Raw genomic sequence first — 12797 nt, 5'->3', positions numbered from 1 at the left:
GGAAAAAAATGCTGTAGGTTGTTCTTTTAAGGAAACGATAAATTAAGACAACACAAAAGTTAATGTAACAAATAAGTATATTGAGAAAACTACATTCTGCCTATCGATTGTGACTTTGTTGCTGTAATATGAGAGTTACGGTTACATCACACACTGTAGCTCTTTGAGGGCTTATAATTTCTAAAAAAAATGGTTTCGATATTCACAGTGAGAAAAGTACAGACAGACTATTTGTGCTTAAAAACAACGTATGTGTGGCATTCGATAGTTTATATTATATTCGGAATACATAGATAAAAAGAAATGTTTATATATATGTACATATATATTAGAACGTGGAAAGTTAACCCTAAAATCTAACTATCTATTTATATCGGCAGCTTACAAAGTATAACAGAAACTAAAGCATTATTTATGTTAAGTTACAATTTTTTATAACGAAAGGATTGTCGAAGCAAATTTAAATTAATTTAACAACAACATTCTTTTTCCAACAAAACTTGCATTATTGCTTACTACACAACTGTAGGTCTATTGCATCAGCTTCTTATTCAGAACCGAAAAGTACCGACTGTAATGTTTAGTCATGTGACTATACTTTAGCCAATAATAAGTGGACACGAGTATTGATCCCTATAAAGGTAGGACAAAGTGATCAGGAAGCCACTTAAGAGTTTTGTGATATGATGGAACTTTTTTCTAGTTAGACCCTGCTTAAAGAATTTATTGCAAAAGACGGAGAAAGAAAATGCACAATCTGAAAACTGTAGTAATTAGTAGAGTTGCAGATCAACAGTTCGAAACGAACTCAAGAAATTGTGTTTTGAGAAATGAAAATACAGCAAAAATTGAAACATTGACTGGTGACAGTATTATCAGCGGAGACTTAAGGGTAAAGTCGTTTTCACTGGGTAACAAAGATCTATCGTTAATACATACAGATAAGAACGATAAATTGGAGAATATGCGAAAGAGACAGCGGCTTGATCATTTAACTCTAGCCGAGAAAATTAAGAGAAGGTATGTTCACATTAAGCTAACTCGCATATATATTACAATAATAATCTAAGAGTGAGTTTAATTAATACAAACAACTCAAAATATATCAATGTTTTAATGTACTTCCTCTGAAGAGAATTATAAATTTTATCATAAGTTATTCTTTAATGAACGTTAGAACTCGAATCACATTCAGGTGTAATTATCTTTACACTTAGCCTGAATATTTATTTTTACAATTTGACACTATATTGCAAATGTTAAAACGAAACTTTTAACGAGGTCCAACATCACACCATTGAAATACGCTACATCTAGCGACATTTATAAATAAATACTGTAAATTTGTTATCAGCGTAATTATTCCAGGTAATATACAAATAAACAACATTCAGAAAAGAAGGCGCTTATCTTAATACTAACGAAAATAAGTTGCATCTAGCACTATAGAAATCAGTGGTATTGTCAGAATCATAGTCGTATGGAAATTTCGTTTTTATATTCGGTGGAAATAACGTAAGTTTTTCTCACTTTTGAACGTGGTGTTATTGTGTTGGAAATTAACTGAATCGATATATGGCCACCATGTGGTCTTGGCGCATCGACTCTTAAGCTGAGGTTCAAATCCCTGTCACACCGAACATGCTTGAACCTTGAGCCGGGGGGAAGTTATACTGTGAGCCGATCCTTCTGTTCGTGTTGGTATTGGGTGGTAATAATCTTCCTTCCAATCTTTGATATATAACGGACGGTTAGTGGATATACCTCTCGTGTAGCTTTGTGTGAAAATTCACAAACAAACAAAATAAATATAACTTGTGTGCAAATTAACATATTACTAAAATGAGTCATTACTGACAACAGCAGACCCCTCTTTTAATATAAAAATTGCTAATAAAAGAAAAAGTAAGTTTCAAAAAGTAATTCTGTTCTGTGACATGAAATATATCAAATATAACTTTCAGTGTAGGTGTTTTATTAGTAACTGATTTGTACATGTTCTTAATTATGAACAGATTGGATTTAAAGTCTTTATATATGAAAAAAGCTTTAATGCTGCAACATTGTCATTATTATGCTAGAAACTATAACTTGTTTATGTAAATTTTCTCATAGAAGGATTAAAATATTGGGGAAGATACAAGCTAATTTGTAATTAGGACGTTAAAAAGTTGACTTGTATTTTATTAAGACCTGTATTTCTTGCATTAAATTTGACTGTATGACTTTGAGCATCTAAACTGTAACTTAAATATTTTGTTACTGAATTTATTTGATGCTAGGAAGCTGAAAAATAGGGTTTCAGCCCAGTCTGCTAGGGATAGGAGAAAAGCTCAGTTGGAGGAACTAGAGAAAGAAATTTGTTGTCTTGAAATAGAGGTATGTTTGTAAATTGCTGTTTGGCATAATATTTAATTTTGAGTTATAAACTAATGGTGTTATCCGAGTTACATTTTAAATGCATTTTCATAATTTTTTTGTTTCTTATTATTTCAATGAAAACTACAATTTATACAGTGAATGTCTGACCATGGCATTTGTTTCTGTGTATGTTCATGTAAATGTAATTCACTAAAAAAAATGATTTACACACCAGTATGTAATATTTCCATTATTTGCACTTATTTTGGTATTAGAGCTGTAGCACATTAGTTGTAATGTGCAAGTTCAAATACAGATAAATAAAATAAATAATATATATTTCTTATTTTATAAAGAACAGTTTTTGAACAGTTTAATATATTTTTCAGCATTCAAAATCCTTTTAATGATATATACTCTTCAAAACAAGAAATGCAAAAGGGATATTTTTGTTATTTTAAAGAGAAATATATGTAATAACGTTACAAACTCAGAGTGTGTGATGTTACACGTGTTAAGGCACTGATTGTCAGACCAAAATGACAATAAAAGTTGTGCACTTTGAAAATGAAGGAAAACATCGGATTTTTCACCAAAACGCATGCGTGTCCAATAAATTTGTTTGAGAGATCTGCATGTTCTGCAAGTGCAATACATGCAAAATTCCTATAAAAGTGACGGGTTCTCGGTTTCCATAGCTCAGTGTTAAGCCACCGACACTCAATACAGTTACGACAAGACTGACTGAAGCACAATGCAACAACACCATTGGTTGCTTGGAAGCAGGCGAATCTTGATGAGATATTGCCAGAGCTGTGAATGTCCACCCAAGCACCATCACAAGGCTATGGAATCGTCACCAACAACATGGATCAACTCGTGACCGTCCATGATCTGGCAGACCTCGTGTGACCACGCCCGCACAAGATTGCAACATCCGGTTACGTCACCTTCGGGATAGGACCCCCATGCGACGTCTACTGCCTCAACCATACCAGGGCTGCGTAGGATTTCTGATCAGACCGCACGCAACCGCTCACGAGATTCTTAGGCCCCATGTGCAACCCATCATGGTGAACGTCAACAACGTTTTTCAACATGACAATGCCCGTCCTCACACAGCCCGACTCACCACTGTCTTCTTGAGACACCACAGCATCAATGTTCTTTCCTGTCCCTCCAGATCACCAGATTTAAACCCCATCGAACATCTTTGGGATGAGTTGGACCGACGTGTGCGACGGCTACAACCTCAACCACAGACTCTACCTCAGCTTGCAGCAGCTTTGCAGGCTGAGTGGATAGCCATTCTACAGGATGTGATTCGTCATCTCATCGCTTCCATGGGCAGGAGATGCCAAGCAGTTATTGATGCTCATGGGGGGGCATACTCATTATTGACGTTGAGTGACGTTAAACTTCAACTAGTGACTTCGCCTTTGCAGATTTTGGATGTTCAGCAGTGAATGTGCAAAGTTTCACACATGTCATACAGAACTACCCGGAATAAACTTGTTAACGATTTGTTTCATATTTTGCCTTTTGCGTTTCTTTTTTTGAAGAGTATAATTTACAGTTTTTGCCAATACTTTTATTGAGAAAAAAGTAATAAAAAAAGCTTACCAGAACTTTTAGGTGCAAAACTACAAGTAGCTAATTATAAAGTTTTTAGTTTTATAGTTCTGTGTTTAAAATATATGTCACTTATACCTATAAAGAACATAAGGTTGTTTCTTAGAATGGATCATCCTTCAATATTGTTAGGTTGTGGATCAATTTATATATTACTTTAGAATAGATACTGTTATTTCTATAAATGGTTTCAGAAAAGGATATTTTATCTTGGCACAAGTTTCTAAACATACTTTAAAAATCATGTTGTAACAAATGTCACTGTTTAAGTAGAACATCTATGCTTTTCAGGGGCTCAGCAGTAAGTGTGTAAGATTATAATGCAAAATAATTAAGTTTTGATATCAGTGGTGGGCAAAGTATCAATAATTCATTTTGTAGTTTTGTGTCGAAAACAAACCAACAGAATGTTTAGTGCATAACGTGCTAATTATAAAGATTAGTAAATATATCAGTGTGTTTTTGTTTTTTAATTGAAACGTCTTTGACATGATACCTTTCATCTGAAAAATCTAATTGAATAAAATTTTTTTTTTGTTATTTTATTGTAAAGAAAAATGCTCTACATGATGTTCATGAAGCACTTTGTAGAAGAGTCCAGATGATGGAAGAAGAGAATTCAAAACTGAAATTGCAACTTAAGTCAACAGGTGGTAATACAGAGATAAAAAACAGTCAGGTAAGTAAATATTGTAATGTCAAAAGCTATTATTTTATGAATCATTTTCATTTAATTATTATTTTCATTCATAGAAATACTATTCATGTTGTTATCTTAGCAAAAAAATATGTACATGTAAACTGGATTAAAAAATGTAACAGTTTAGTTTTGACAAATAAATTGACCTTAGTAATAATTTTATAGAAATATTGAATACAATTCTAAAGAGATCAAAATCTCATATAATGTGAATGAAAAATCAGTAGTAAACTGATTAAAAGGTCTCTGAAATAAATCTGCCAAGAACAAAAGGTAATAAAATATTTAATTAGCAAAGATATATGTGCAAAGTACAATGAATTTTAAAGGAAATGAACCACTTACTGCCTGAATCACTGAAATTAAAACTCTTGTATTGCCTCACATTACTTATTGAATTAAAAATAATTCAAAACTATGAATGGTTGGTACTTATTGTTCAAACTTAAATAATTATATAAAATGCAATATTTTTGTTTGTGCACAACTAAAACATTTATTGAAACCATCAACAACCTTGATATAACAAAGACTGTGTTTGAACAGGACCCTGAACATGATATAAAAGCATCAAATCATGCAATTTTTTTTAATCAGTGTAGATGATGACTTCAGCAAATATTGTAACATACACTCCTGGCCAAAATCTTAAGGCCAATGAACATAAAGAAAAAATATGCATTTTGCATTGTTAGACACAACTACTTATTTGAGTAGAGCTTTGAAATATGACAATAAGAAAAGGGAAAATAAAAATAAAAAACTTTTTTAACATTTAATAGGGAAAATGTGAACACTATGAAATTAGCCTAAATACTAACTGGTCAAAAGTTGAAGACCATACCAGAAAGAAGTCCTAAACAGGGTAGGAAATTGCCAACAAGAGGTTTCAGTAGTGAGTTGCACAGCTGTCATTGCGAATAACTTCAAACATTCGCTTAGGAATGGTTGATATAAGTGTTTGCAGGAGGCTGGTTGGAATGTTATTCCAAGTGGTGAAGATGGCTTCACAAAGATCATGCACTGTTTGGAATTGACATCCATTTCTATAGTCTTCCCTTGCCATCCATCCCCAAACATTTTCAGTGGGATTCAGTTCGGGTGAACATGCTGGATGGTCCAAAAGAATCATGTTATTCGCCATGAAAAAAGTCCTTTGTCCTGGGGGCATTGTGGATTGCAGCGTTGTCCTGCTGAATGATCCAATCATTTCCACACAAGCGAGGGCCTTCAGTCAATAAGGATGCTCTCTCCAACATGCTAATGTAGCCAGCTGCTGTTTGATGCCCCTGTATAACTTGAAGTTCCATTGTTCCGTGGTAGGAGAAAGCACGCCAGATCATGATGGAACCTCCTCCACTGTGTTGTGTAGATGTCTCTGGTGGGATATCCTTTTCATGTCAGTAATGTTGGAAGCCATCTGGACCATCCAGGTTAAATTGTTTCTCATCAGAGAACAAAAGCTTCTTCCACTTTTCTACGTTCCATGTTTGGTGCTTTTCAGCAAAGTTTAACCAAGCTGTTTCGTGGTGTGAAGACGTTTACGGTTTTATAAGCCTTTCTCTCATAGATGCAATCTGATTGTTCTTGAGCTGCATTCTGCATCTGTAAGGGCCTTAATCTGGTTCGACGATCAGCTGCTGTCTTGCCGGACAACCCGTCGAATTCTCCTGCTCAACGCTAGTGAAATTTTCTTGGGCCGACCACTTGAAATTCTTGTTCCATATCCCTTGGGGTCTTTTAAGAAATTTGCAACAGCAGTTTTACTACGCCCAATCTCACCAGCGATGGCACGTTGAGAGAGACCTTGCTTTTGCAGCTCGACAATTTTGCCACATTCGAACTCTGTCAACTTTTTAGCCTTTGCCATGTTTTTACCCAATGCAACACAGGAGATGTCAGTGGGAGATGTTGACAATGCTAATGCTTAAACAAAAATGACTAAAATCATTAAGTGTTTACTGATTAATGCTTCATTTCAGTATGACCTTAAACTTTTGACCAGCTAGTATTTAGGCTAATTTCATAATGTTTGCAGTTTCCCTATTAAATGCTAAAAAAGTTTTTTTTATTTTCCCTTTTCTTATTTTCATCTTTCGAAGCTCTACTCAAATAAGTGGTTGAGTCTAACAATGCAAAATGCATATTTTTTCTTTATGTTCATTGGCTTCAAGATTTTGGCCAGCAGTGTATTTTATTATTAGGTGAATTATTTTGGATTATTTGGTAAAAATTATGTCAAGTTCAGTCTATGTTTTGGCTTATTTCTTCTGTATCATCTGCTATGAGCTATAGTCATGTTGATGCAAGTTACAGTTATAAGTTCACAAAAATCTTTTCAGCATAAACTTTGAAACTGCTAGAGGCCTAAATACACTTTTAACAGAATTAACTCTACTGATTTACTTTTCTTAACAACTGCTCAATTCCACCACTAAATACTTCACTGAATTCTCAACCATTGAACTAACTGTTCCTTCATTACTTATAACTGTTGTACCATTTTAGATATTAGTAAAAGCTTCTGGATTATTCAGTCATTGTCATCATGATTAATATTTTCATTTAGCAACCATCTAAATTAAATGTTAAGTATAGCTTACAATAATATGTCTTAATTTTTTTTGTAGAAAGAAAAAAAAGTTGTATTTTAACAATTTAATTCCAGTATCATTGTAGCATTCTGTTTTATTCAAGTTCATGCAAAGCTGCATGAGAACAATATGTTCTAGCTAAATTGTAAGTTAGAGGAAATGCAACTAATCAATGTAATTTATCATTAACTCTCAGATTGCTCATGTCAGATTGAATAATTGTATTTGACCACCAATTTCATAGTATAACCATTACCCAAAGTGCAGGTTGCATTTTTTTTCATGTTAACAGGATGTGAATCTCAGTACTTCAGATCCACAGTTTTGCATTGCTAATCACTGTATTTAGTGTGGCCAGCTTGTAGTAGATGTTAGGAAATGTTTAGTAGAAATTATTAAATTTGGTAATAGTTTGTATAATTTATAGTTTTCTAGTATGAATTTAATTTTCCTTACAAAATGCATATATTATTGAACTGTATTTTTAATTTTATTAGTCACAAGTCAGCATTTGGGATCAGGAAGATACACTTCATCAACCACAACCTAACAAGGAAATTTGTAAAACTCTGTCTCATAAAAAAAAATCCAGCATCACAGATAAGGAAAATGAATGTAAATCTTTTGAGCATGCCTTGTTCATTAATGAACCTCTGCAGAAGGGACAAGGTTTACTACATTTTCTTTTGATGATACAATTAACCTCTTTGCAAATGTTGATAATGAGGTAAATATCTTACATTATCATGTTTTTATATTTTATTTCTTCATAATGTTTACAGATTATCTATATTTTTCTTAGAAGTCTGTATTACTTATTTTTTAAAGCAAAATTGCAATTGTATCATGTGAGATTATTAATATATGAATAAGTGTATTCTATATTTGGATTCTGATTATAAGCATAAGATCTTTTGTAGTTAATTTACAACATTATGTGGGTAGTAATTTGTTTGTATTTTCATCATGAAGAATGATTTTAAGTGTAAAATAAGTTTTTAGGTTAAACAAGTTTTAAACTTGTGAAAAATTCTTCATTCATGAAAAGATCAAAATTTAATTAGTGTTGGACTGAAGTTTATTTGGATTCAATAAAACTGAATATTTGGCAACCATTTCTTCAATTATATTCCAAATAACAAATATGTGATTGTTGATGCATTAATAATATTCTGTCACTTATAATTTTACCCTAAATAATGAAGAATGTAAACCTGTAAATGATAAGAGAATAACACACTGAAAGTTAAGTCAGTTTGTGAGAAAATATCAAAATATAACTCATGGGGCAACAGTTTGGTTGAGATTTTCATCATCTTGATCTACACTGTACATAGATAATAGATAGTAATGTGTATGACCATTTCTAATGCAATTATATATTCAAATTTGTTAATGTATATTGTGTTATATCTTCAATAGAAAAGAAAAGTGTGAAGGTGAATTCTGTTTATATATCTTTATTTTCTAAATGCTTTTTATAGTAAAGTTATGTGGTTTTGTTATGTAACCCCAGAAATTGCTGAATTTTGATTATACTTACATTTTATCATGCAACAATTTACACTTTAAGTATGGTTAGGATTAAAAATCAAAAGGCATATACCATTCCTTATTTGAAATGTTTCTTGAATATAGTTTATTGTTCAATTTGGGCTCAGGCCATCACTTGTTAAGATGTTATTGTGAATTTTTGGTGCGTTTATTATTAAATGATTTTACTTCACCAGAAGATACTTATGTAGATGTTTTTGCAAATTACCAGTAGTACTAGTACTACATCATTTTTGTTAATATATTTTCAGTTGTTAAAATATAAAACTGGACAATGATTTACCTTTATTAATTGTTTGACATGTTCATAATTATATTTCTCTTAAGTGTCATGGATTATACCAGTTCCTTAGAGAGTGCAACAAAAATATCCAGTCTGACTACAGAAGTACACAGAGAGACAAAACAACAGAAAGGGTAATATTTCTGTATTTTCTGAATTTTCTTGTTTACATGCAAGTTTTTACTTACAAGTGGTGATTAATAAAGAAAGGATTTCCTTTCAAAGGTTCTTGTATTGTTGTTTTTTTTAAACTGTGCTTTTGTGCTCTACATGCTTTCAAAGTTTTTGTGATTATTTTTGTATTTTAGCTTAGAATTTCTTATCTGATTTATCACATCTGTTGAGTTCAGTCTGTAAAGCCTGTTTTTATTTCAGGTCTTCAGAAAGTCAATGTATGAAATGGTGGGGCCCACAGCAGAACAGTTGGAATCCATCAAAGCATTTATAAAGTTAGACCATTTTTATTACAAAGTTCCTGAAGATAGTTCAGACTGTTCGACATTATTGATTCAACAAAATTCAGATGTAGTTTTGCCCAACTCATGCATGCTAGATAATAACCAATACTTAATTTCTTCTTCTCTGTCTGGTGACAACAGGCATTTGATTGACAATGGAAAGAATTTCACGGATCTAGGCTACTCTTTCAGTACTGAATTGTTTACAGATAAGCAATTATGTAAAATTGGTATCAACTCTGAACAAGCTGATACTAAGGAACATCAGCTGTTAGATATTCCACCCTTGATAGACAGCGTGTCATCATCCTGCTCTTCTGCCAGTCAACAAAGTATATGTCCATTGAGCCAATTCAGTGAATCAGATTATGATTCAGTATTTTCCTTGATGTCCCCATGTTATGAGAATGAATTTGATCCCATAGACATGTTGTTTGATGGTTCTTTGGAAGGGGACAAATTGCTTGGTGAGTCTTCAATGTGGGAGGAGTCTTTTACAGAATTATTTCCATTTTTAATATAATTTGCAGTTGGAGTTAGAAATGTTGCATGTGTGTATGTGTATGAATGAATGGGTATGATGCTTTTTATTGTGTATATACAATGAAGAACAAATGCCTTTGTTCTTATGTTATTAAACTGAGGTAATAAATAAAATTAACTGCAGTACGTTTGTTTCATTATTTATTTCGATATCATGAAACACTAACATTGGAAGTACATATTTATGTACTGATTTAAGAATGCACATTTTTACAGGGTCTTACTAGAAAGATGATTGGTTGTGATAGAAGTAATTAACAATAGATGACACTGTCAGATTTTGGATATTTGAGGATGGGTATTAAATAGCTGTTTAGATCAGGTCAGTTTCATACTCTTTGGCCACACACGTACAGAATTGGGTTTGCTGTCCAACTCCCTCAAACACACCATTGTATAAAATTGAGTTGATTTGAATGTGTATTCTTTGAGAAAACCTTGTATTAATCTTATAGTAAACACTGGTCAGTGAAAGAGAGAACTGTATGCTATAGGTTTATCACTAAGAACATGAAAATACTATCTAGCAGCTCATTCAGATCATTGTTTATGTTCTTACTGGAAAGATGGGCACTAGTGGCACATAAATACTATTTAATAACTCGGATCACTGTTTACTATGTGTTTCTTATCTTCCTTGAATCATATAGAAGCTAAGCAGAACACCAGTTGTAATTTATATACTGAGTTTGATAGCCATGGAATTGCTTAACGTGTGTTTACTATTACTAGTCCATTTCTCTTTATCTATAATTCTATGGTTTTTCTGGTATCGTTGGTAACTATGGCAACAAACTTGTTCACACTGCAAATAAATTTGTCTGCTCTGGTATTGTCACAGGCATGCCTGTCCTTTATGTAGACTACAAACCTGCCATCTAGGGCACAGCTTCATGCCAGTTGACAGTCAATTTAAAGAGAGCAAGACAACAATAAGCTTCTTTTCAAGGTAAAGGGTACTGTTGTTGTCTTCTAGTTTTTATAAAGACCGATGAGAATAAGTTAACTTGTTTGGACTATACATTGGCCACAATTTTGTCACTCAATGGTTTTTTTCTACAAGTGATTTTCCCATAGTATCGCTGTGTTGTGATGGGCTAAAATGGCACGTCGCTACAATCAGAACAGCAAAAGTTTAAGTTGTAACAACATGGAATAATATTTAGCACTTTCCGAAGACACAGTTAATAAACACGTCTCTGACTAGTACTTAATACTAATGTTAATGAACAATTAAACATAAATATCAATAATAATTATTTCAAGATAACAGAATCAGGTAAAAGAAACAAAACAAGAGACCCTAATTCCAAGAAACAACACTGTTCCAAAATTATCTTTCTATTTAATAACCATATCGAGTGAGAAACATCAATAATTCATAATATCGTTCACTATCTCGTGATTCAGTTTACGAAGCTTATGGCGGGGTATTTATTAACTGTTTAGGTCACGAGAATGCGTCTCATGTAGTCATAAGTTTGCATAATATTTTGCTTCCTTAATAATATTTGTATGAGACCTCTAGGGGCCCGGCATGGACAAGCGTGTTAAGGCGTTCAACTAGTAATCTGAGGGTCGCGGGTTTGAATCCCGGTCTCACCAAACATGCTCGCCCTTTCAGCCGGGGAGTGTTATAATGTGACGGTCAATCCCAGTATTAGTTGGTAAAAGAGCGGTGGGTGGTGATGACTAGCTGCTTTCCCTCTAGTCTCACATTGCTAAATTAGGGACGGTTAGCGCAGATAGCACTCGAGTAGCTTTGCGCGAAATTCAAAAAACGAGACGTCTAGGAAAGCTGTTATGGGTTTCACAATACACACACACACACACACACACACATATATATATATATATATATATATATATATATATATATAGATAATAGATATTGTGTGTATATATACAAAACTTGCAATAAATGTGATCAACTAGAAGGAGAGGTAACGTTTATATATGATTACAAATTCATAGGTAAACTAACAATGGAGTTACATTATGTTTCTATGAGATACTAAAGCAAATGAATATAAAGTAATTGTGCTAAAACATCCCTTGTCGCAGTTTAAAAATGCGTTATATATTTGTATAAGTAGAAAATGTGTTTGTTGAGGATTATTACTTTTCAAATTTTCGTTCGGATCTGTTGTGTTTTGCCACACTTTTATAAACTGGACGAATATAGATTACAACTTCTTTGGATCATTATCTTCAACCGGTCCGGCATGGCCACGCGTGTTAAGGCGTGCGACTCGTAATCCGAAGGTCGCGGGTTCGCATCCCCATCGCGTCAAACATGTTCGCCCTTTCAGCCCTGGGGGCGTTATAATGTGACGGTTAATCCCATTATTCGTTGGTAAAAGAGTAGCCCGAGAATTGGCGGTGGGTGGTGATGACCAGCTGCCTTCCCTCTAGTTTTACACTGCTAAATTAGGGACGTCTAGCACAGATAGCCCTCAAGTAGCTTTGTGCGAAATTCGAAAACAAACATTATCTTGAACCAATATGGGTAATTGTGGTTTTTCTTAAATGATATTCTTTTCTTTCGTAGTGGTCATTCAAGATAGTTTGAAACTCATCTGGCCAAGCTTCTATGACATCTCTGTTCTTAGGATGTAGATTATACCCAAATGACGGAATGGTTTACAGGTTTTTATGAGCAGAGTTAACTT

At 33.3% G+C, this 12797-nt stretch overlaps 1 protein-coding gene across 1 annotated transcript; it reads left to right on the top strand.

Moving 5' to 3' along the window:
* Window positions 1-657: 657 nt before the first annotated feature.
* On the top strand, window positions 658-10248 carry LOC143238091 (uncharacterized). Its single transcript, XM_076478039.1, has 6 exons — window positions 658-1020; window positions 2283-2379; window positions 4547-4672; window positions 7785-8014; window positions 9169-9258; window positions 9500-10248. Exons 1-6 carry the CDS (start codon window positions 749-751, stop codon window positions 9570-9572), a joined length of 888 nt encoding a protein of 295 aa, XP_076334154.1. The 5' UTR covers window positions 658-748; the 3' UTR covers window positions 9573-10248.
* Window positions 10249-12797: the final 2549 nt, after the last annotated feature.

This window comes from Tachypleus tridentatus, chromosome 13, assembly GCF_004210375.1.
Source record: "Tachypleus tridentatus isolate NWPU-2018 chromosome 13, ASM421037v1, whole genome shotgun sequence".
Classification (NCBI taxonomy): Eukaryota; Metazoa; Arthropoda; class Merostomata; order Xiphosura; family Limulidae; genus Tachypleus; species Tachypleus tridentatus.
This window is presented reverse-complemented; position numbering and strand designations above follow the sequence as displayed.